The sequence below is a fragment of the Euphorbia lathyris genome, chromosome 2 (genome assembly GCF_963576675.1).
Source record: "Euphorbia lathyris chromosome 2, ddEupLath1.1, whole genome shotgun sequence".
NCBI classification, from domain to species: Eukaryota; Viridiplantae; Streptophyta; class Magnoliopsida; order Malpighiales; family Euphorbiaceae; genus Euphorbia; species Euphorbia lathyris.
Window position 1 is genome coordinate 137,018,397 of NC_088911.1, and position 25,359 is coordinate 137,043,755.

At 38.0% G+C, this 25,359-nt stretch overlaps 2 protein-coding genes across 2 annotated transcripts; both read left to right on the forward strand.

Annotated features, from left to right (window-relative positions):
- Positions 1 to 552: 552 nt before the first annotated feature.
- On the forward strand, positions 553 to 13,081 carry LOC136220061 (aldehyde dehydrogenase 22A1). The gene is made up of 14 exons (XM_066007737.1): positions 553 to 1,002; positions 1,105 to 1,145; positions 1,471 to 1,575; positions 1,672 to 1,799; positions 2,138 to 2,260; positions 2,404 to 2,557; positions 2,821 to 2,924; positions 2,997 to 3,075; positions 3,421 to 3,516; positions 3,599 to 3,736; positions 4,921 to 5,136; positions 5,867 to 6,058; positions 7,948 to 8,091; positions 12,577 to 13,081. Exons 1-14 carry the CDS (start codon positions 891 to 893, stop codon positions 12,721 to 12,723), a joined length of 1,779 nt encoding a protein of 592 aa, XP_065863809.1. The 5' UTR covers positions 553 to 890; the 3' UTR covers positions 12,724 to 13,081.
- A 1,008-nt stretch (positions 13,082 to 14,089) lies between these two features.
- Positions 14,090 to 15,244, forward strand: LOC136220062 (pyridoxal 5'-phosphate synthase subunit PDX1.1-like). The gene has a single exon (XM_066007738.1). It carries the CDS (start codon positions 14,445 to 14,447, stop codon positions 14,961 to 14,963), a length of 519 nt encoding a protein of 172 aa, XP_065863810.1. The 5' UTR covers positions 14,090 to 14,444; the 3' UTR covers positions 14,964 to 15,244.
- Positions 15,245 to 25,359: the final 10,115 nt, after the last annotated feature.

Consider the following 25,359-nt stretch of genomic DNA (forward strand, 5'->3'; position numbering starts at 1 on the left):
ACTAGGTTCGAGATTTTGCTAAGAATGCGGGAGTCTGATTAGTGGTTAAGGCGGAGTTATGGGGTCTTATGGAAGGCTCGTGACTTGCTTGGTCATTGAGTTATAAAAAAGTTCTTTTAAAAGTTGATAGCAAAATCCGTGTTAACCTTATTTCTCAATATCTTATTCTTCCTAACAAGGTCGCATCTCTATTGGCGGCCATTGTGGAGCTTATTAGCAGGGAGTGAGAGATTTCTTTTTACCACATCTATAGAGAAAGAAATAGAAGTGCGGGTTAACTAGCCAACTATGCAGGTTCTCTGCCAAATGCGTATCCTCAAAGAGTCGGCTCAGTACTTAAAGAAGATTTTAGAGCAAGAGCTCCTGGACGTCTCCATTTCCCCGTTTTGTGTCTTATAGCCTTGTGCCACACCTTTGCTCCGATATAATTTTTTTTTTTTAAAAAAAACATCATCCAAACAATGTGTTAGAAACTACTAAATCACTCCAATAGCAATGTCTAACTTTATCTCAATTTATTTTGAACTTTCAAGTTGCATCTACTTTGGTAAGGAAGATTAAAATGAAAAAAATACAAAATGGAATGCATCCGCATTTTAGTTTGAAGAGTGCGGAGATCGGTTATTAGTAGACAAGACAAGAAGGGACCAATTTTAAGAAAGGAAAAAGAAAGCCAACCAAAGCTTAGAACAGCGAATTGATTATGTAGAGTGCTCTTTTGTAGTTTTCGCTTCTGATAGTCCTTCAAACACTGCAGCGATCAGAGAATCTTAATAAAATACATTTTCTCTGTTCAGATTCAAGCATTTTCTTCACTCATGCAGTAGCGAAACTCCTAAACCCTAGATTTTCACTTCTCAGAGTATCTTAAAGCTTTGAAGAATTGCGAAATGGCTTTTTGGTGGCCGCTAATCGTTATCGCGTTTGCCTATGGTATCTGTCGATTCTTGTTGATGCTCATTCCTCTCAATGTGCCTTCGATTGACGTCGACTCATCTGATGGTATGCTTTGTATATACGCATCTAACTTCAGATATACGCAGCTCTATGATTTTTTTACCTTGCGTTTGTTGAGAGTTTGATTGTGAATTGAATTTTTCGCAGTGTTGGACGGGAATCAAACGCAGGAGAATAGCTTCATTTACGTAAGTTTTTCATATAAAATGCTTGATTCGATTTGATTGTTTGATTTTCTGTTTAGTGTTAGATTTCTATGATTGACTCGATTGTTTTGATGACTGTTATAGTCATTGATTTATGTTTGAGAACAATAATGGAAGTTGCAGTTACTCTTAGAAACAAGTAAAGCATTCTAGAAATGATCAAGTGAACTTCTCGATAGTTCAATATGCGATTTCTTTCCTTTGATAGGATATCAAATTGAAGTTAGCTACTCTTGAAGGACTTATAGTTTGTGTAGTGTGAAATCAATGCGTTGTGATGAATGATTCTATATGCAATAATGTGCAGGTACCTCCCAGGGGAAGGCAACAACAACAAGACAGAAAAGTGCAGTGCTATGAACCTGCAACCATGAAATACTTGGGATATTTCCCTGCTTTGTCTCCTGCTGAGGTTAGATATGATATACAAATTACAAATGGCAACAGTTATATCTGAATGTATGTATGCATGTGTATGGATACATCTAATGTTGTGGCTGTTAGGCAGGTCAAGGAACGAGTTGCACAGGCAAGGAAGGCTCAGAAAATATGGGCAAAAAGCAGCTTCAAGATAAGGCGTCAGTTTTTGAGGATACTTTTGAAGTATATTATTGAACACCAAGAGCTTATATGCGAGTAAGAAGAGGAATCATCTTCTATTTGTCATCACGATTACTGCTTTAGATATTTGTTTTTTTAAATTCATGTACTGATTACAATGTAGTTGTTCACCAATGAGGTCAATCACTAATAAGGAATAAAAAAGATTTAAGAATGAGAACTGAAAAATATTGGATACTTTTATTAAAATCCTGGAAACTTGGGGTTGCAAATTTCTCCCCCCCTGACTAGAGGTTAGTTGGATTGCAAAAAGAGATGGTACTATATGTTCACAAATTATATGCTCCACATCTCATTTCATGTCACAGTGTTAAGCATTATTCTGCATTTTGATTCATGGTTATTTTCATTAGAGTGTCTTCCCGTGATACTGGAAAAACAATGGTAGATGCCTCTTTAGGAGAAATAATGACGACATGTGAGAAGATAACTTGGCTTCTCTCAGAGGGTGAGAAATGGCTAAAGCCTGAATACAGGTGTGTTTTCTTTGTAATCATATTCTATTTTCTTAATGCCAAAAGGTTCACTTGTTACTGTATCCCCCAAAGGTTGCTTTGCCCTTAGATTTTGGCGCACTGCATTATCCTTTTTTCTTTTTTCATTTTCTCAATGTTTGCAGATCTTGTGGGAGATCAATGCTTCACAAGAAATCCAAAGTGGAGTTTCATCCTCTTGGTGTCATTGGTGCCGTAGTGTCTTGGAACTATCCTTTCCACAATATTTTTAATCCAATGCTAGCGGCGGTCTTTTCAGGAAACAGTATTGTGATCAAGGTATTGCCTTCTGTATTTATTTAAATTTCATACCTTGTAATTTATGTACAACGGATGAAGGTGCATATATTAGTAAAATAAGCTGTTTGTCAGATTTCCGTATCTAGGAGGTTAATGTATGCCATTCTGTATCCATGTTACCATGGTTAGATCTATGTGCACATGTCTCTTCTATGATTTTGAGGGCCTTTCTCTCTCTCTCTCTCAATCTTTTTCTGGTGAGCTAGGGAAAAAACTGAGATACAATACACTTGTAAGTGCAGGTTTCAGAACATGCAAGTTGGTCAGGATGTTTCTACTTTCGAATAATCCAAGCTGCACTTGCTGCAGTAGGAGCTCCAGAAAATCTGGTTGACATAATAACAGGGTATGTTGTTTCAGACATTGCACTAAAAATGTTCATATTTATCTAATGAGCTAAAACCAATGTTTCCAACAGATTTGCTGAAACGGGAGAAGCACTTGTCTCTTCAGCTGATAAAATCATATTTGTCGGATCACCTGGTGTGGGTAAAGTGGTATGAATTTCCTTACTAGATTTTCATGTCAAATTTTTACATGCTTTTTGAGCAGCATTGTCATTTATCTAGTTAATTTCTTCTATTTTAAGAAGTTGGAATAAAATTAAGACACTGTCAGATGCCAGTAATATTTTTTCCCAGTAGATGCCAGATAACTCTTTTCCTTAATTTGTGGATATCTGCTCAAAAGTGATAATCAGCAGGGAACTGTACATGTTTTGAATGTGATGGAAATAGTTCTCCTTAAAGCCCTTGTATACTATTCTTTCTTGCAACTATTGTAGCCATCTTATGCTTAAGTTTCTACATTGCTCACTGGATGAAGTTTTTAACTTATCGTAGATAATGAGAAATGCTGCCAACACACTTGTACCTGTTACACTTGAGCTTGGTGGAAAAGATGCATTCATTGTGTGTGAAGATGTGGACGTGCCTCAAGTATGAACTGGTTGTGCTTGCTCTGACTTCTTGTTGACTCGAATGTTTCTTTTGGACCCACTCATTGTTCTACCCCATGTAGGTTGCACAAATTGCTGTGAGGGCTGCTCTTCAATCAAGTGGGCAGAACTGTGCTGGAGCTGAGAGATTTTATGTTCATAAAGACATACATTCTTCTTTTGTCAGTGAAATTACCAAGATTGTAAAATCTGTTTCAGCTGTAAGTGCTTGTTATTTTTTATGTTCGGAACCCTTCTGCTGAATTCAACATTGTCTCTATAGTTTTACTTAACGATCTTTTGACTCTTATATCCATGTTCTTTTTTGCACATAAAACAAGGACCGGTTTCCTGTATTGATTGACACATAGCTGTATATGTCTGTGCCTTCATGGGGACATGCATATGTATTGCCAGTTGTCAAGTCCAGCACTAAAATGACATCATAACTTGTAAATTTAGCAAGAGCAATGAAATAATAGAAGATGCTGATGAACTTTGGCATGATGAAACAACCTGAATATAGTCATTATCTCAAATCAGTATTTTCTTCTTCTTTTGCTTAGACTCTCTTAATTGGCGAAAGGATAGCTTAGTGATTTGCATATACGTGAGGAAGAACAATTACAAAAGAAAAATAGACCACTGAACATAGTATAGGTGCATGTATTTGCAAGTTAAAACAGAGAGTGAGGCTACAAGCAAGGTAAAAATATTTAGTAGTTTTATTTTGACATATTGTTGTTTTATTTCAGCATGTCTTCTATAGCTTAGAATTTGGAATTTCTATTTGGACTCTTGACAAGGAAACAAAAAGTTTTTTATTATTATCAGGATCATCTCGTTTGTTTATACCTGTTAGGGTTAGGGATATGTACTTTATTCATAATTGTTCTATGTTTCTTATATCGTAAGTGTTTTTGTTTTCAAGATTAGCTGTTGGAATTTCTTTCTTGACTTCAAAGATTTACATATCATGTGCATTGCCCACTATAATATTTAAAAATCTCGCAAAGCTTCATAAACATTTTTTAGCATAATTTGCTTTCAATTTACTATATTTTTCATGAAAGTTTTCCTTTGGTGGATTTTCTCCTTGTTGATATACATATTACAGAGCTGATTCAACATTTTATTCAATTGCATTTTTTTTCTTTTACGCTCTCCCCCTACTGTTTTTTTGCCTTGTTGAGAATCAAAAAGAATTTCTTGAAATGAGGAAAAACAATGCAGCAATGATCATCTATTATGCCCTTGTTTCCTTATTCTCAAATGCTATTTTCCTGGCTGACTTCTGTGATGCAAGTCAAATTTCTTCAAGGCATGCAGAAAAATGTGCTTAAAGTTATTAATTCATATCTGTATATGACATGACATTTCTTCTCCTATAATGTTAACTTTTCAGGGACCACCACTTCTTGGAAGGTATGACATGGGAGCAATATGCTTACAAGAGCATTCCGATAGGCTTCAAAACCTTGTGAATGATGCCCTTGATAAAGGAGCAGAAATTATTGCTAGAGGAAGTGTTGGTCATTTATGTGAAGGTGCAGTTGATCAGTATTTCCCTCCCACCGTGCTTGTGAATGTAAATCACACAATGAAATTGATGCAAGAAGAGGTAGTAGGACTATTTTATCGAGTTTTAATATTGCATTTGATATTGGCTATAAGCCCCAATTATGTGTCATGCATATAAGATCTCTCCTATGTGTTTTGGGGAAACTTCGATTTTAAAGTGTTTCACCTTTTAGGAAAAGTTTCAAAAACTAAAACTCTTGGAAACTTGTATGAAACGTTTTGGGTCACGGTTCCGTAATTTAAGAAAATTGAAACCGTTTCTTAGAATTTGGAAAATCGTTTCCTAGGATGTAATGTGTTTTTATAAGTGTATATAAATGTTAATCACATGTTCAATAAATTCTTTATTTTTCATATCATTTTCTTCAAGCTTTCAAAATAATAAAAAAAAATCTCTTTTTTCCTCTATTATATGACTTGTATGTATTTTTTTTTAAAATATATATAAATTAAACACCCATCCTTGTAATTTAAAAATTTATAGATATACTGTTGTATATTTTTGTTATTTAGACCTTTCCCCCACGTTTCCATTTTCTATATGTTTTGCAAATATCATTTCTTGGTGTCTGTTTCTGTTTCCGTTTCAGTTTCGTATCTATTTCTGTTTCCATGTAACATATGATCTCTCTATGATACCATCAGAAGGATTTATTCGTTTTTCATCAGATGGCCACTTGTTTTGCTTATGTAGAGCATTTGTCATCTGTATATTGGTTGAATTGGTTAGTGCTTACTGTCTAAATCTAATAAAATTTGAGCTGAATTAGGCTTTTGGACCCATCATGCCAATAATGAAATTTAGCACGGATGAAGAGGTTGTCAGGCTGGCAAATGACTCTAGATATGGACTTGGCTGTGCTGTTTTTTCTGGTAAACAACACCGAGCCAAAGATATTGCTTCCCAGATACACTGTGGAGTTGCTGCAATTAATGACTTCGCTTCAAATTACATGTGTCAGGTAACCTCTCTATTTCGAATGCCATGTGTAAACATTTTATTATGGAAAATAATTCTAGCCTGTAGCTTGATCAAATTTAGGTTCATACAATCCGTGCTAGACCACAATTTTCTCCGATATAGCCATTATTGTTCATTAATCTATTCAAACGGGAATTAAGGGTTAAATGGGCCCTTAAAGTTTACAGTCGAGATCAATTTAGTCCAAATCGAATTTTAGGTATCAACTCACTTGGTAATATTTGACAATATTTGACAAATTAGCACAAGGACAATCATCCCCTCTCTGTGTTAGTTATGCTCTTCACTGTCAGAAAAAGAAAACGCTAAGCCTCTGAATCCTAACAAAGTGACTATATATATCTTTTCAAGATCCTTGGCTCTTTCCTGGTTTCACAGAAAGAATGATATCCCGAGCACCAATAGAATAAATAATTTCACTACTAGGGGACCACACATATGAAGGAAAAATCCATGATAAGTGAAGAATCGAAAGATAAATAGCAGCTTGCAGCAGAAGAAAGTAAAGAGGATAGGAGAGAAGACATCGGCGGTTTCGGCTTATTCTGTTGAGGTTGGGAGCTCATTCCTATCCAGTCAAAGGCCCTTTCAGACTCCCTAGCCCTCTTATGGGCCCTAGGCTTGCTGCTTTCCTTCCCGGCTTTGGCCTTCTTTTTTCTTTTCTTTAGTCGCAGGGAGTTGGCAAAGCAGTATATATAGATATATGATATTACAAAAGTTCTTGTCCACTATATCCCGAATTCTTGAAGAAAATCCTCAAAAGATGGTGATGGGTTTTGTTTCTATAATACCACAAGATTTTACAAGTTTAGGGTAGATATATACATAATATACATATATGCTCACTTTGTTAGGATGTGAAGTCTTAGCGTTTTGTTTCTCGTAGTTGTCAAATATTAACAAGTTTAAGGTTGAGTTGATACCTAAAATTCAATTTAGACTAAATACTAATTTGGTCCTGCTGGTCAACTTTTCGGGTCATTTTGACCCTTAATTCATTCAAACGGAGAGTTTCTTTTCCTGACTTGGGGGACTTATCAAGTAGAACCAGTTCCGACAGACCTACTGCATTCATAAACAAGTTTACATGTAAAATGCCAATTACTGAATTTGTATGAAGATAAAGGACCAGTTTAGTCCTTGAACTCAGCATACAAGATCAGGCATGCCCAACATGAAATTGCAATATTTGTTCTATTACTTAGCTTTTTGGTCAAATTAGTGGGAAAAGGACACACATCGATATATTATTCATAGATAGGACAAATTGCATCCATGGTCACTAAAGTTTGGGGTCTATTTCACAAAGGTTCTAGACTTGCATTTTTTTTCCAATAAAATTACTGAATTTTGCATTTGATTTTAATAAAGTCATTCAAGCCAATTTTTTATATGAACAATTACCTGAATGTTGACGTGGCACATTAGACAGTTGACTATATACCAATTAAGTGCCATGTCGGATAATGACAGTTAAAAGTGCTTAGGATGTGGCGTGTGGTATGCTCGCCATCCAGGAAGTCCGACATGATGCTTAGTTGACAAATAATCGATTAGCTTTTGTACTACATCAATTGGCCAAAATGACTTTATTAAAATCAAATGTGAAGTTCAATAACTTTATTGAAAGAAACTGAAGTTCAATGATCTGTTTGAAACAGATGCCTTACTTTTTTTTGAAATAACAGATCCCTTACTTCAATGACTGTCAGTGCATTTTTTACTCATTATTCATGGTTTTCGAACATGATGAATTTCCGAGTCATGGGCTAAATTCATATGTAAAGTTCATTTTGTACCACTATTTGACCCTATAGGCAAGTTTAAGGATCAAATTAACACTTATATTGATGACTCTTGATGTTTCAGTCCTTGCCATTTGGTGGTGTGAAAGACAGCGGCTTTGGACGATTTGCTGGTATAGAAGGACTGAGAGCTTGTTGTCTTGTAAAGTCAGTTGTTGAGGATAGATGGTGGCCTTATATCAAAACCGTAATCCCAAAACCTATTCAGGTTAGCTTTTTTCAGAATCCCTTCTAGCTTTTGTATAATACATGGGATAAATTACATTCATGGCTCCTAAACTATTGCGGTACTAATATTATAGTCCATGAACTTCATGTTTTGACATAGAAATCATTAAACTTTATGTTATTGTAACATTAAAGTCTCAATTGACAAACATTTGTTAAAAAATTAACAAAATTATGAAAGTAAAATAGGTATTTGACCATAATTTATGGTGACATGGATAAAAACGAGGCAATGGTATAATCCAGTTTATATATTTCATCATCCTGTTTAATTTATTAACGGATTTTTGTTGATTTGGACTTTAATGTTATATAGGTTGCAAGTCGACGGAGTGAGATGGGGACTGCTCCCCCATCCCCTCCCCTCCCCGTCTAGACGGAGAATCTCCATCCCCATCCCCATTTATAAAATGGGGAAATATATAGTCTTTATTCCGTTCCCTAAGGGATTAGGATCCCTGTGTGTGCCCATTTCTCAAATTCTAAATAGGGATAAGGTATCAAAATGACCTCAAAGTTTTTGGAAAAGTTCCAATTAAGCCTCAACGTACAAAATAACACCATTTTAGCCTCAACGTTCGTGAAATGGTACCAATATAACCATAGGTAATGGAATTTGGGGGCTAAATTGATACAATTTCACAAATATTAAGGCGTTAAGTTCCATTATTCAGGGCTAAATTTGTACCATTTAACAAACGTTGAGGCTAAAATTGGGGTTAAATTGACACTTCCCCAAAACCTTGAGGTACCTTATCCCTTCTAAATAACATTTTCTTTAATGAAATTTAAAATTTTGTTGTACAAGTATAATACAATTAGGCAAATACAATCTATAAAACATTAATATACTTATCCAAAAAGTGCAGGATTCTCAAGTTATACATCAATCTACAGGTATCCCTATGGGGTGGGGGACCTGGAGAATTTTTTTCTCCATCCCTGCCCTTTGAGGAAAATAAATAGGGATTTTCCATCATTACAACAACAACAACAACAACAACAAAGCCTTAGTCCCGAAATGATTCGGGGTCGGCTAACATGAACCATCATATAAAACCGTGAAAATCAAGTCGTGTCAGCGACACAGATTCGCTCCCTCCACTCCGTCCTATCCACTACCATATTTTCCTCAATTCCCAATAAACTCATATCACTCTCGATCACCCTCCTCCAAGTTTGCTTAGGTCTTCCCCTACCCCTCACCACTACATCCCTTTGCCACTCTTCGGTTCTCCTAACCGGCGCATCAAGCGCTCTACGTCTCACATGGCCAAACCACCTTAGTCGGTTTTCTCTCATTTTATTCTCAATAGATGTGACCCCTACTTTTGTCCTAATTATTTCATTACGCACCCGGTCCTTTCTCGTGTGACCACACATCCATCTCAACATACGCATCTCCGCCACCGACATCTTATGGATGTGGCAGTGTTTCACTGCCCAACACTCCGTACCATATAACAATGCTGGTCTAATTGCCGTCCGGTAGAATTTTCCCTTCAATCTATTAGGCATGCCGGGATCACAAAGGAAACCCGTAGCACTCTTCCACTTCGACCAACCAGCTTTAATCCTATGAGCAACATCTCCATCTACTTCTCCATCCGTTTGGATAATAGATCCTAAATACCGGAAGCAATCCGAGGCCTGAACAACTCTCCCATCTAGGATGATTGTCCCTGCCTCCCTACTCCTACGGCCGCTAAACTTACACTCCAAATATTCTGTCTTACTTCGACTCAACTTAAAGCCTCTAGATTCTAGAGTTTGCCTCCATAGTTCCAACTTCATCTCCACTCCTTCTTTCGTCTCCTCAACCAACACAATATCATCTGCAAACAGCATGCACCATGGTATACCATCTTGAAGTGAACTTGTTAGTTCATCCATAACGATGGCAAAAAGAAATGGGCTTAGTGCGGAACCTTGATGCACTCCAATCGTAATAGGAAACTCTTCAGTCTTCCCAACACTAGTACGTACACTCGTGCATACTCCCTCATACATGTCCTTTATGATGTCAATATATTTCCGCGAAATGCCTTTCCTTATCAAGGCCCACCAAAGTACTTCCCTTGGTACCTTATCATATGCTTTCTCCAAGTCAATGAAAACCATATGCAAGTCTTTCTTCTTATTTCGATAGTGCTCCATTAATTGTCTCATTAGATGGATGGCTTCCATAGTTGATCTTCCCGGCATAAAGCCAAACTGGTTTTCCGAGATCTTCACCGTCCTCCTTAGCCTCTGTTCAATCACTCGCTCCCAAAGTTTCATAGTGTGACTCATTAATTTGATTCCCCGATAGTTGGCACAATCTTGGACATCGCCTTTGTTCTTATACAAAGGGATTAAGGTACTTTTCCTCCATTCTGATGGCATCTTATTGTTTCTCCAAATTTTGTTGAAGAACGTCGTCAACCATTCGAATCCTCTTTCTCCCAAACATCTCCAAATCTCAATAGGGATGCCATCAGGTCCTACTGCTTTCTTCAACTTCATCTTACTTAATGCCATTTTGACTTCACCCTTTTGAATTCTCCGCAGGCATTCATGATTTATCATATCGTGATGGATACTTATATCTCCAACATCTTGTTGGCGATCTCCATTGAATAAGTCATCAAAATAGGACCTCCATCGTTCCTTGATATCCTTATCTCCAACTAGGACTTTCTGGTCCACATCCTTCACACATTTAACTTTTCCGAGATCTCGCGTCTTCCTATCTCTCATCCGAGCAATTCTATATATGTCTCTTTCCCCTTCTTTCGTATCCAATCTTGTATACAGATCCCGATTCACCTTTGCTCTAGCATCTCGTATGACCTTCTTTACTTCCCTTTTAGCCTCTTTGTATTTTTCGTAGTTCTCGTCACTCCTACATTTTCCCAATAGTTTATAGGATTCTCTCTTACTCTTTACTGCTTGTCGTACTTCTTCTGTCCACCAAGATGTGTCCTTACCCGGTGGCATGCTACCTTTAGATTCCCCTAGAACTTCCTTCGCTACTTCCCTTATACTATGCTCCATCTTATTCCATATCGAATCTATATCTGAATCCATATTGCAAGTCCAAATATCTTTTTTGGTCATCTCATCCACAAATTTTTGTTGATTCTCCCCTTGCAATTTCCACCACTTAATCTTAGTCTCTACTTGAGGTGTTTGTTTTCTTATACATTTCCTACTTCGAAAATCTAGCACCACTACTCTATGTTGGGTTGTCGTACTCTCACCAGGGATCACCTTACAATCAATATAACTCTTTCTCCAAGCACTCCTTACTAAGAAGAAGTCAATTTGGCTCGCATTACCGCCACTCCGATAAGTCACTAAGTGGGATGTTCTCTTCATAAACCATGTGTTCATGATACTCAAGTCATAGGCTGATGCGAATTCCAAAATATCATTTCCTGCTTCATTCTTATCTCCAAAACCATACCCTCCATGAACACTCTCAAACCCATCTCGCCTAGAACCCACGTGTCCATTGAGATCACCCCCTAGTACCATTTTTTCATCCCTAGGAACCTGTTGCACCACTTCCTCTAAGTCATCCCAAAAAGCTTGTCTTATAGACACATCTAATCCTATTTGTGGCGCATATGCACTAATGACATTCACAACCTCATCCCCTATCACTAGCTTAACACTCATAATTCTATCGCTCTTCCTAGACACCGCTACTACCTCATCAATATACTCCCTATCAATAAGAATACCTACTCCATTTCTACCCTTACCCTTTCCTGAGTACCAAAGCTTATAACCCCAAGGAGCTATCTCTCTAGCCTTAGCTCCAACCCACTTGGTTTCTTGTAGGCATAATATATTTATTCTCCTCCTCTTCATAACATCTACAATTTCAGCTAATCTTCCTGTCAAAGAACCTATGTTCCATGTCCCAAAGCGTAACCTACTACCCTTACCCCTACCCCTACCATTACCGTGGACTAGCTTATTTACCCGCAACCCTTGCATATTTGACACCACTCCCGGGTCCTGGGGTGGCGCGCCGCTTCGGGGCGACGACCTAGCAACCCTTGCACATTTATCACTACACCCGGGTCTAGGAAGTGCAGCGCGTCGCTGAGTAGGGAACGCCCCAACGGTATTTATATTATGGTTCATGTCATAAGATGTGACTAAGTTTTACGCTGGCCGCCACAAACCTACCGCAACCCTCCTCCTTTGTCCGGGCTTGGGACCGGCTGTAAAGGCCACCAAGTGACCCTCACAGGCGGAGTTAGGGATTTTCCATCATTGTTGAGATGAATTCCCATTGAGGATGGATAATATGTGTCCCATTTGCAACCTTGAGTAACATAAAGTTGAACGATTTTTATGTCAAAACATGATGCTTAGGAGCCATAATATTGGTAGCGTGATGCTATGAATGTAGTTTATCTGAATACATGGGTTGCTGTGTTTACTGATTCGCTTCTCGTGCCAATTGCAGTACCCTGTTTCAGAGAACGGCTTTGACTTCCAGATATCACTTGTAGAAGCACTGTACGGCTTGAACATATGGGATCGTTTGCGAGCTTTAGTCAATGTATTGAAGATAGTGTCTGATCAAAATGCCAGCAGCAATAAGCGTGACTAAGGTTTAGAACAAGTTGGTGATCTTATTTTAGGATCTTTTATAACATGTTAACCAATACTTGCTTTCATTAGCATCCTTTTTTGTTCGTTTCCAAAACGGAAAATAGTTTCTCGGTGAAACGAACCACTACCCAAATTTTGAATCATTGAAGAATGACGGAAGGAAAAACTGAATAGTTTCCCGTTTTTTACATATTTTAGCTGTTGATCTTCCAAATTCCATAATGTTCAAAAACAACTCTGCCTGGCCTTGATTTGGACTGGAACTTGTGATAATTCTGTACTGAACTATACTGTTTTTAGGTGGTGTTTGATAAAATTGAAAATTAAGTGTTAAAGAATAAGTAATTGAATTTTAAGTGTTAAGTATTATAAATGTTAGAATGTATTAAATGATATAATTATTTTAGGGTAAATTTAAAATAAAACCCCTATGGTTTCACTAATTTTCAGATAAAAGATTGTGGTTTACTTTTTGTCAAAACGAGGATTAATGTTTTCAACTTTAGCAAAATAAGGACTTTTTCGATTGATACTATTAAAATCACCATTGACGACTTCAAAAATAACATATTTTAAGAACTACTAATATTCTAAGCAACTTTAATTCTTTAATTTTTTTATTTTGAGATCATTTAGATGAAGTTTGGTAAAGAGAGAGAAAGTTAATGTTTAGAGAGAGAAAGTTCTAAAAAAGTTGATTTTCGAAAATTGAAAATGTAGTTCCATAAAAAATATGACATTGAATAACTTTAATTCTTGAAAATTTTCATTTTAAGGTCGTTAAAGATAGTTTTAATAGCATTAATCCAAGTGTGAAACTCCAATCCTCGTTTTGACAAAAAGTAAATCATAGTCCTTTATCTGAAAATTAATGAAACCACAGGAGTTTTATTTGAAATTTATCCATTATTTTATAAATATTAAAATGAGTGTCCGTTTGTTTTCATTTTTAAGAATTATTTTTTTCTTAGTAGAATATCTACTATCTATTAACAATAGAAACAAATGAACTAAGTAGGTCTTAATCATTGAATTTACAAGTATTTATTGATAATGTTTAATTTTTTTTATCTTATATAATGGTTGGAAAATAAACGTTGGTATATTTAAAAATAGGCTTAATACATCAGCCGTCCCTTAAACTTATCCAAAATAACTGATTGACCCCTGAACTTTAAGAGGTTCTCCTTATCCCCTTCAACTTGCTAATATTGTAATTAATAGATCCCTGAAGCGGATGTGTCAACACGCGTGAGTCTCTAACCAATTCATGCGCGTGAAGTCTAAATAATTTTAGACTTCTCCACCGCAACCCAGGCTCCACCCACCAAACTCAGCTCATCTTTCCATGGCTTTGTGATGACCTCCACCTTCCTCCCCCTTCGTTTTTTTACTAAAATAAAATTAGATTTTCTTGTGAACAAAACATATATTGAGATTGATTATTTCCAGTAGCAAGCAAAAAAAATTACAACAATAGAAATCCCAACTCAAAAAACTCATCTAAGATCCTATAATTCCATTACTTACCCTCTTAATCAACCGTCAGATTCAATCACAATCTCAAGAATAATACGTCAATCCACCACCGGTTTATTTAACCAACCCCCCCTTCTTCACCGCCACTCTATTCTATCGCCACCGTCTCTTCTCTTCCTCTCCTTGTCTGTCTCGATTACACTGTTCTGTTCTGTTCTTCCTCATTTCGTTACCCTAGAAATGGCCGGAACTGGAGTGGTAGCAGTTTACGGCGATGGATCAATCACCGAAGCTAAAAATAAGTCCCCCTTCTCCGTCAAGGTAGGCCTTGCTCAGATGCTCTGCGGCGGTGTTATAATGGACGTCGTTAACGCCGAGCAGGCCCGAATCGCTGAGGAAGCAGGAGCTTGTGCAGTTATGGCTTTGGAACGTGTCCCTGCTGATATCAGAGCTCAAGGTGGCGTAGCTCGCATGAGCGATCCTGAGCTTATTAAAGAAATTAAACAGTCTGTTACTATACCAGTCATGGCGAAGGCTCGAATCGGACACTTCGTGGAGGCTCAAATTCTTGAAGCCATAGGTGTCGATTATGTCGACGAGAGTGAAGTTCTGACTGTCGCCGACGAAGAAAACCACATAAACAAACACAATTTCCGTATCCCCTTCGTTTGCGGTTGCCGGAATTTAGGGGAAGCTGTACGGAGGATACGCGAGGGACACTATTTTATTGAAAAAAAAAAGACCTTGGTGGATGTATAATCAGACTGAGAAGTTTATGAAACCCAGTTGATTTAACTAACTAACAGTTTGAGAGGTTGATATTGCGATATGTGGTGTTTGACTTTTCAATGGGCGTGAATATCACGCAGGGTTTGATTTCGTGTTCTTTGGATTGAGGGATGTATTAATTATGGTATTAGCAAGTTGAAGGGGGCTAAGGAGAACCTCTTAAAAGTTCAGGGGGCCAATCAGTTATTTTGGACAAATTTAGGGGCGGCTGATGTATTAAGCCTTAAAAATATATAGATCAAGATAGAAATGTAATGCTTGAACCTAAAATTCTTAGAAAATTAAAACAGTTTTATGATTTGGAAAAAGTTCAATTGCCTATATATTTTTTTTTTGTGTTATCAAAACCTTGAAAAGCAAACTCAAAGTTTGCATGTTTGTTCTGATAGAAATTAATTTTGGTTTTAAGAAAGCTTAATCTTGCCTTATCGTCCAATCTTGCTTTTATGGTATAAACTAGTTGTATGCTATTTCTATCATTTTTTAGAATGTAAAATTTTAAATAATAAATTAAGATAAAATAAATTTAAATTATAATAGTGATGAAAATAAATTACTACAAAATTAAATTTTAGCTTGATGTATTTTTAATTCATATAATTTATATTGAAAGATGAAAATGAAAATATCAAATGAAATTTAATTATATTTATAACACATTCTAGGTAAAGGCTATGCTTACTTTGTTTTTTATAAAGTAAGTCTTACTTTGTGTGTTTTCACCATTGGATTAATTTTATACTCAATCATCCAATGGTGTGCCTTCTATGGTTACTTTGTTTTTTACAAAGTACCATTACTTGGTGTGTTTTCACCATTGGATGATGGAGCAAAAAATTAATCCAATGGTGAAAACACACAAAGTAAGGCTTACTTTGTAAAAAACAAAGTAAGCATAACCTTTACCATAATTATATTGGTAGAATCATAAACACTTCACTTTATCAACTTTTTTCATTTTTTACCTGAAAAATGCCATTTGACTTTATGTATAACCAAGGTTGTAAAAAACGTTAGGCTCTAGTCGGACGGACATGGCCCTTGAGGATTAATCGGAAATTAATCGGGGATTAATCGGATTTTTATTTTTATATTTTTTATTTATTAATCAACAAATTATTATATAAATTCAATTAAAATATGTACTATACAAACTAAAAAAATAATATAAAATTATTTAATACAGAAAAACATGTATATTTGTAACATATATGTATCTTTAAAATTGTGCAAACATCAATATTTCAACAACAATATCATTGAAACAACTTAAAAGTGAATTATAATAAAACAAAAAAATAAATTCACAATTAAAAATGTTTTTGTTCATTGTCACTTAGGCGGTACCTAGGCGGTCTAGACGGTGTCGAGGTGGCCTAGGCGGAGTCCAAGCGGTTGAAAATCGCCTAGAAGTCAATGAAATGCCTAGAGGGACTAATTGTTGAAAATCAGAGCGGATTCTCGATTTCGAGCGCCTAGACGGGGCGTAGGCGCCCCAGGCGGCCTTCGTTTCGAACAATGTGTATAACAAAAAAATCACTTAAAAATAAAAATATTTTCAAATACTTATTAAATTTAAATGTGTTTGATAACTTATTCTGGTAAATTAAAATGTAACTTAAAATTATAAGTTACAATGCCAATAATAAAAACTTAAAATTATTAAATTCAGTATTTTATTTTTAAAATTTATCGAAACAGCTACAACATTTAATATTAGTTTCAGCATATTGAGAGTATTTGTAATAGTAGGAAGAAAAATATATTATTCCTGTAAGTGTTGTATACCCTAGGTCATTCATTTTGTATATTATACATGATGAATTTTGTATCCAAATGACAGTTAATAAAATATGTATTCATGTGCAATTATTTGTATTGTTTAATTACTTAATGAATATATATGCATTAGTCTAAAGATTATTTACAAAGAGATTATATTATTAAGAGTTAATAATAATGAGATATATTTCTTTGGTGAAATAATAATCTTAAATATTCATAGTCGGTGGATAATGAATTAGACACTCATCTATCCTTAAACTATCACCTTTATTTATTTTTTCGATTAGGATGAGATATTAGTCAGAAACAGAAAATCTCATTCTGTTTGATATGTTGATATCAGAATAAATATGTGGACATTCGAAGAGGCGAATGGTTTGAACTATGACGTTAGATAATAATTGCACAAAGGTTTACTCATAGTCAACATAATTATTATCTAGGTCATAATAGTGCATATAGTCATTTGACTTGAGGAAACTTAGTTGTTCTTACGTAAGTAATTATAGTTTGTTCCTGCTTTGTATTGAGATCTTAATTCTGGTAATCTGGCAGTGAATCGCTACAGTTAGTTGTATAGTGTAACAAGAGTTTGCTAATAGTGGATTCATTACTCTAAGTAAATAGAGATAAATCCTAAGATAGTTATTGATTGATTTTTTGATGGAATGAGTTCCTGCCCAGGACAATAAGACTCATCTGATGAGATAGGTATCAAGGAATAGTTCCTTGATGTGAGTCTTATTTTATCAAAGACTTAATCAATATTTCTTAGTATCTTGACGATTAGAGCTCGACACTTTGTGGCTCTAGCCAAGATCGGGATTTTTAATGAAATGACTTTAGTGCATGAAAATTATGATCGATGGTTCATAATTAGTTTAATTATAAGTTTACTTCAAGTAACTTCATTCTTTAGTTGGGACGCCATGACACAATGTGTTAGCTGGAGATCATGACCTTTAGAGGACTATAAGTATAAGTTAAGCTTATATAGGATACACTTATAGTATAAGGAATTGGATTCCTGATATACTTACTAAGAGTTAGTACTATGCCTCTAATGCTAGTTAAAGATGAACCTAGAAAGTCACACACTTATAAGTTGTCTGTATCAAGCTTTAGTTAAATTGATTAATTAAAAGTGTTTTAATTAATTAATTGACACAATTGAATATGTCAATGAGATTGACAAAACATTCTAACATTGTTGATATTCAATTGTAATGAGGAAAGTATAAATAATTATTCTTGCTTAATTTAAGTTGATGGCTTTTTCAGAATACAATAATCAAGTGTTGACTGTTAGAATTTAAAAATGTTTTAAATTAGCAAACATTTTTTTTGGTAGGAAAGGAAAGGAAAACAAACAAACAAAAAACCCTAACCCGGGATCAGTCTAGGAAAGAGGACCCCAACCCTATCCTCAAGAAGAGTAGACAAAAGAAAAGAAGGAGGAACAGAAAGGGTAGAAACACCTAACATCCCCCCATGCCCAGCAGCTGCCAAGCGATCCGCCACGCGGTTTTGCTCCCTGTAAATATGGAAGAAACTAAGATCCTCAAAGGCAGGACGAAGCCTCAAAATAGCTTTGATAAGATTCTAGCTACTAAGGCAAAAAGCCTGGCAATCAGAAATCCTGTTGATAGCCACCAAATTGTCAGATTCCACCGAAAGCCTCTTAATACCCATGCGAATGGCCAGTTTAATGCCTGACAGAATACCCCAGAGCTCCGCAGAAAAGGACGAGCCCATCCCCAAGTTGTGGGTAAACCCAGCCAGCCAAGCGCCACCAGCATCCCGAAGAACTCCTCCGGCAGCAATTCTGCCATCGCTAAGGCAGGAGCCATCCGAATTCAGCTTCACAACCCCTTCTCTAGGCTTACTCCAACCAACTAAATGGACCACTTTATCCGGGGAAGGTCTAACAAGGGGCTCCCCTTCAAAGCTTTTTAAAATAACAGAGAGCTTTTTCGAGAAGTAATCAAGTAAGTCAGGGATAAGGATAGTTTTCTCAGCAAATAACTCTTCATTCCTCCATTTCCAAATTTGGTGACAGATAATAGCGAAGAAAATGTCACCATGATCCATATCGGCTAATAACTTCCCACTTGCTCCCTCCGAGAACCAGTCAACCTCAGAATGAGTCATAAAGGAAGGGAGAAGGTGGCTAGGAAGAACCTTACTCCATACCACTCTACTCTTGGGGCAGTCCCTAAGAGCATGGCACAAGGTCTCAACATGGCCACTGCACCTACTGCAGGCGCCCGACTCCGCCAAGTGCCTTCTGTGTCTATCCGCGTTAGTGAGCAACCTGTTCTTGACTCCCAGCCACAGGAAACTCCTAATACGGTAAGGGATTTTAAGGGCCCAGATAGACTTCCAGATATCTAAGGGAGGCTCGTCCCTGTTAGGGAGAAAGGCTTCATACGCCGATTTACAAGAATAAGTGCCATTGTTGGTCAGGGCCCAGCAGTGCTTGTCCTTATCTTCCTCTTGATTACTAACTTTGATTCCTCTTATTTTCAGGAGAGTATCCAGGTTAAAGAAGGTATCAAACTTTGACCAGATCCAGTCACCTTCAGAGTTCACCACATCGGCAATTTTTCAGCAACGGGTGTAATTAGGAGGGGGGAAATTACACACTTCTATAAGCGGTTTGTCACCAATCCATTTATCATACCAGAAACTGATGGACTGACCATTTCCCACCTCCAGGCCAACTCCTGTACAGAACTCCGCAAACACAGCGTTGAGCCCTTTCCAGAGGAAGGAACAATTGACAACTCTCTCCTTAGGGCCACTAAAAACTTTATCTTTCCGATACTTACCACAGAAAAGACAAACCCAAAGAGAGGAAGGGCATTGCCACATCCTCCAGAGAAGCTTCATCAAGAGGACCTTGTTGTTATCTCTTGCTTGTCTGATGCCAAGGCCCCCCTTGCTCTTTGGTTGGCAGACCTCCTTCCAAGGAACCAGGTGAACCTTCCTCCCACTCCCAGAATCTCCCCAAAGGAATCGCCGGTTGATTTTATCAAGATCTTTGAGAACCGGTTCAGGGAGCCTACAGGCTTGCATAATATGGTTTGGAGCTGCACAATTGACAGACTGGATTAAGGTAAGTCGGCCAGCAAGCGAAAGGGAGTTGGCTTTCCAACTAGCACACAAACCGTTGGCTTTATCCAGAGTATCTTTAAAAGAAGCTTTAGAGACTCTGTCACTATGAAGAGGAACCCCAAGATACTTACCCAAGGACTGAGTAAGGGGAATACCAGATAGATTGCTAAGTCTTCTGCTCAGGCTAATATTCATGTTCTTAGAGCAAAGCATCCGAGACTTCTAGATATTAATCTTCTGGCCAGACGCCGTACAGAAGCAATTAAGGATATCCATCACCACACTAATTTGATCCTCAGACCCCTCAACGAAAAGCATCACATCATCAGCAAAGAATAAGTGGGTGATAGGAGGGCAATGTTTATTGATGGAAACGGGGTGGAGAAGACCCTTGCTAACCGCCTCCTGGATCAGGTGAGACAATCTTTCCATAGCAATAACAAACAGGAAGGGGCTCATCGGATCACCTTGGCGAATTCCCCTGGAGGGGGAAAACTCCTCTGACATATCTCCATTAATCATAACCTGGAAGGTAGGAGAAGAAATGCAGTTCTCAATTAACTTCCTCCAGGTTTCAGGGATACCAGCTTTAAGCAGACTATCCAGCAGAAAGCTCCAGTTCAAGCGATCATAGGCTTTCTCTAAGTCCAGTTTGAGAGCCACAATCCCTTTTCTAGCTTTCTTTATCTTCATGGAATGGACCATCTCCTGGGCAATAACGACATTGTCCATCATTTGCCTGCCCGGAACAAAACTCCCTTGATTCTGGCTAATAATATCCGGGAGGATACGCCGGATTCTATTAGCCACAATCTTAGTGATAGCTTTATAAAGCACATTGCAAAGACTGATAGGCCTCATCTGAAGAAAGGAGGAAGGCTTATCAACTTTCGGGATCAGAACTAGGAGGGTTTTATTAACCAGCCTAATATCATTGGAACCACCAAAAACACCTAACACAAAGTTGTAAATACCCTCTTTCACAACGTCTCAGTGTTTATGGTAGAAACTAGCAGGAATACCATCGATCCCCGGAGCCTTAGTGGAGCCGATACTGGAGAAAGCCCGATCGATTTCTTTCAGGTCAATAGGCTGGAAAGCTTCCTTAATAACTTCCTCCCCTAATCTGGGAAAGGAAATCCCAGAGTGGGCACACATTAAGTCCACTGCATCCTCTTTAAAGAGGTCTTTGTAGAACTCGAGGGCAGCCCGCTGGATATCTTCTTCCTCAAAATTCCAAACACCATTGGAATCTTTAATGGCATCGATCCTGTTTCTCTGTCTCCTGATAATCGTAGAAAGGTGGAAGAACCTCGTATTTCGGTCCCCATCCTTAATCCAAGCCTTCCTACATTTCTGGAACCAAAGAAGCTCTTCCTGTCTAAGAACAGCCTCCAACTCGTTTTGAAGGGATCTGAGATGACAGTTAAGATTGTGGTCAAAACGGAACTCCAAACAACGTTGAGTGCCTTCCATCCTTCTCAAAAGATTGTTCTTTCTTCTGATAATATGGCCAAAGGTGTTTTTATTCCACCCTTCCACATTCCTCCTGAACCCCTCAGCAGCACGGAGAACATCAGAGTGAGGATGCCAATTATCTTTGACAAAGTTCTTAAACTCAGGATGGGAATCCCAAGCAACAAGATACCTGAAAGGTCTGTTTCCTTTAAGCCGATTGCCTTTAACCGGCTTAATCAGGATAGGACAATGGTCAGAATGACGGAAAGGGAGGTTAAGCACATTTACCTCAGGGAATCTATAGATTGCAGCAGTATTAGCGTAAACTTTGTCTAAATGAACAAACACGTTATTCCTTTTCCAGCTAAACTTATGACCAGCGGCCCCCAGGTCAGAAAGCCCGCATAAATCCATACTCTGCCTGTGATTAAGGCACCGGTTCACATAATGATTACCCCCTCCTCTTTGGTCACTCATAAGGGCAATGTCATTAAAGTCCCCTGCCACCATCCAAGCATCCCTCATGCTAGTACTGATAGAATAAAGGATCTCCCACAGCCTTCTCCGGTTAGATAACACAGGATCGGCATACACAAAGGTGACAAAGAAAGGACTGTTACCAGGGCAACAAACCTTACAATGGATAAATTGTCTATCCATCCTGATAATGTCAATATTAACTTGACCTGGCTTCCAAAAAAGCCAAATCCCCCCAGCCCGACCAGTAGCTTCCGATCTAACACAACTCCAGTTTTTAAACTTACTAACCACTTCATCTGCTTTGGAACCACTGACCTTGGTCTCCAGAAGAGCAAAACAAGAAGGATTAAATTGCTTAATAAGATCATTAACATGGATGCGGGTAGCCTTGCTTGCCGCCCCTCTAACATTCCAAACGAAGAAGTCCATCAGAAAGGAAGACTACTGACTCGAGACCAAACCCCTAGATCAGGTATTTATTCGGGGCTCCAGAGAGCCTAGAAGAGGAACCTGAAGGCCCCCTTTTGTCCCAAGAATCCACAAGATTATGGTTCTTTTTAGGTTTGGCTTTGGGTTTCTTAATATTAAACTTCTTGATTCCCATAGCCTTTCCAATAGGAACATCAATAAGAGGATTCGAACTACTAACCTCTTTCTTCAACCCTTTTCCTGAAGAGGGGACAGTCTGGAGACTCCCTTTGGTGTCAACTGTAGAAACAAAAAGGGGGTTAATAGAGTCACCTAGCGAGGAAGCAGGCTCAGCCATCTCCAGACCTGGCATACATGACTCCATATGCCCAACAGCAGGCTCCACTTCCTGTCCCTCCTCCATCGACAAGACCCCGAACCTTGATCCTGAGCTAGCAGTTGAGACATTACCCGCCCCATCACCCCTTTTTCTCTCAGGAACCTTGTCCTTAGTCTCAGAATTAATATAGAGAGAGGCTATCTCTTTGTTGATGTCTAGAGAGGGACTCCTAACCACATTAGCATTTGGTCTCCTTCTATTCGATCTTTTGGCAAGCATCCATGGGCCAAAATTCCTTCCATCACCCTGATTATCAACAACTCTACTAGTGGTAGGTGCTTCCCTTTCCTCCACCACCTTCTTCAATTGTGGGCAGCCATCATAAGTATGGCCAAACATGCCACATTCGTAGCAGATATTGTGTAGGCCTTCATATTCAATGTGAAATACTTTATTCTTAACACAGAACTTGGACAGAAGAGGTTTAGCAAGATCAATGTCAATACACACCCTGGCAAACTTGCCTCTTACTGCCCCAATGGTAGTCTTATCAACATGATGAACCATCCCAACCAGGCCACCAATCTTATTCAAGAATCTTTCATTGTAGTACTCCATAGGAAGGCCTGGGAATCTAACCCAGGTAAGGATCCTTTTCACAGAGCAATCATGAGGATTGAAATTTGGGACCCATGGCCTCAAAGCCAACACATGGTTGGAGATAATATAAGGTCCTCCATTCACCACCATGTTGAAATCCTCAGCACTTGTAAACTTGATTACATAATAATCATTTTCAAGGTCTATAATGGTAATTTTCCTTTCTTTCCCCATTGTGCCTGAATCCTCTGGGCAAAGTAATTGAAACTAATCCTCTTACCAAGGACCGTGACTATCAAGGCTAATTTCCACTTTGATCTGAGAAATCGCTTATCCTCAGAAGACAGACGGATTACCGGGCAAAGCGGGTCATCAAGCTCTCCATCTTCAGCATCAGAATCGGATAAAAACTCCTCTGAACCATCCTCAATAGAGAACTCCTCCAACATAGGCTCCTCCTCAACAACCCCTAACACCTTATCTCTCCAAGATGTTTTCCCTATCTCACTATCCACATTAGTATTGTTTACCAAATTAATTAGTTTAGGATTATTTGCCAAATTAATTGGATTACTGGAATCTGGATTAGTATTAGGTTTAAATGAATTTAGGTCCATAGCCCCTTGAGTCACCGGAATAGACCCCGGGAACCCACTCGTCTCACCAACCACACTAGGATTTTGGGCAGAAGCCAACAGCACTGGCTGGTCCATAGCCCCGGGTTGAAGAATCAAACCCGCTGCACCCCCTACTGCCGCAGGAACCAACTGCCTACCATTCTGCGCGGAACTGGCCGCGGCTCCCTCCGAAAGAGGCCGTATATCGCCCCCTTCCCCCAAGATTCTTGCCACACCGCCCGAGTAAACTCCCGGCTCCCCGCACCTCTGACCCGATCCATCCCCAATCAACCGGATCTCAGCATCAACCTCCCACCACTCCCGCGGCTTCACCGATTTCTCCTCGCCATCGCATCCCGGGACAAACGCCGAACTCCGATCCGAAGCCTCCACGAAGGGCGGCCGACCGCGATCCAGAGATCGCTCTCGATGCCTGTCGCCGCCCAGAGCCGCCCCACATCCATCGTCCCCCGCCGAGCCACCACCTTGCCCGCCCACGTCTCCCATGGCTGCACCGACCGCACAGCTCCTCGTCCCTATCGCCGACGCCGTCAGGCCGCCCCCTGCATCCTTAACCCTAAAACGCCCCAGATCGCCCTTCTCCCCTTTCTCCCCTTTTTTCGTCATTTTTAAATTAGCAAACATTTAATAGTTACTCTGAGATTTTTTTAAAGAATATACTAATAATTAATTAAATAGTTAATTAATTATTATTATATATATTTATAATAATAATAATATAATTAGTTATTATATATATAATAATATTTATTTTTATTATTATATTTAATATTAATTAATTAATTATTATTATTATTAAAAAAAGGTTACATGCACTAGGACACGTGTATGTCCTAGTGCATACCTTAGTGTGGATTGAATTTAGAATTCAATCCATACTAAAAATTTTTTAAAAAAAAAAGGTAATATATACAAAAACTATATACAGTTTTGTATATACAATATATGATGTGATATTGGAAGATATCAGAACTTTCAACTTTAGCAAGAACCATTATTCCTTAAGAGCTTGGTCTAATCGATTTAGTGGATTGACTAGAGGCTTCACCACTAGAGAAGTTTTAATATCCAATTGGAATTTATAAGAGGTATTTATTCCAATCTCGTAGTATAAATATCAATTTGATTATTGAAGAACTTAATGATCCTGGTTAAGGATTTGGTGTCAAACATCGGATGTTTGACTGTTTAATCAAAATGATTAGATCACACTGATTATTTGTTTAGGAAATTTTTTTGAAATTCGTTTCCTAAATACTAACATGCTTCCACTTCAAATCCTTCAAGTGGTATCAGAGCCCTATAAGTTCTTTTATAGTTAATTGATTTTGTGTTCTCTAGATTGGCATAATTATGGATTGTTGGAGCTTTTTCTTTTATTATTTTACTCCTATTGTTATAATTTTAAATTTCAATTTTTATGAATTTGGGTTTGTAAATATTGAAGTCTTGGAATACCAAGGAAAATTATAATTTTGGAGCAAAATTGAAGAAACGACGAAATTGACAGATTGCAGAATTTATGGCGTGGGCATGCTTT

Excerpts from the sequence above, each read along its gene's own strand:
- LOC136220061 (XM_066007737.1), top strand. The coding sequence starts at position 891 with ATGGCTTTTTGGTGGCCGCTAATCGTTATCGCGTTTGCCTATGGTATC. Across the intron at positions 3,517-3,598 it reads AAGATGTGGACGTGCCTCAA|GTTGCACAAATTGCTGTGAG; the intron begins GTATGAACTGGT and ends TACCCCATGTAG. Across the intron at positions 5,137-5,866 it reads TGAAATTGATGCAAGAAGAG|GCTTTTGGACCCATCATGCC; the intron begins GTAGTAGGACTA and ends GAGCTGAATTAG.
- LOC136220062 (XM_066007738.1), top strand. The coding sequence starts at position 14,445 with ATGGCCGGAACTGGAGTGGTAGCAGTTTACGGCGATGGATCAATCACC.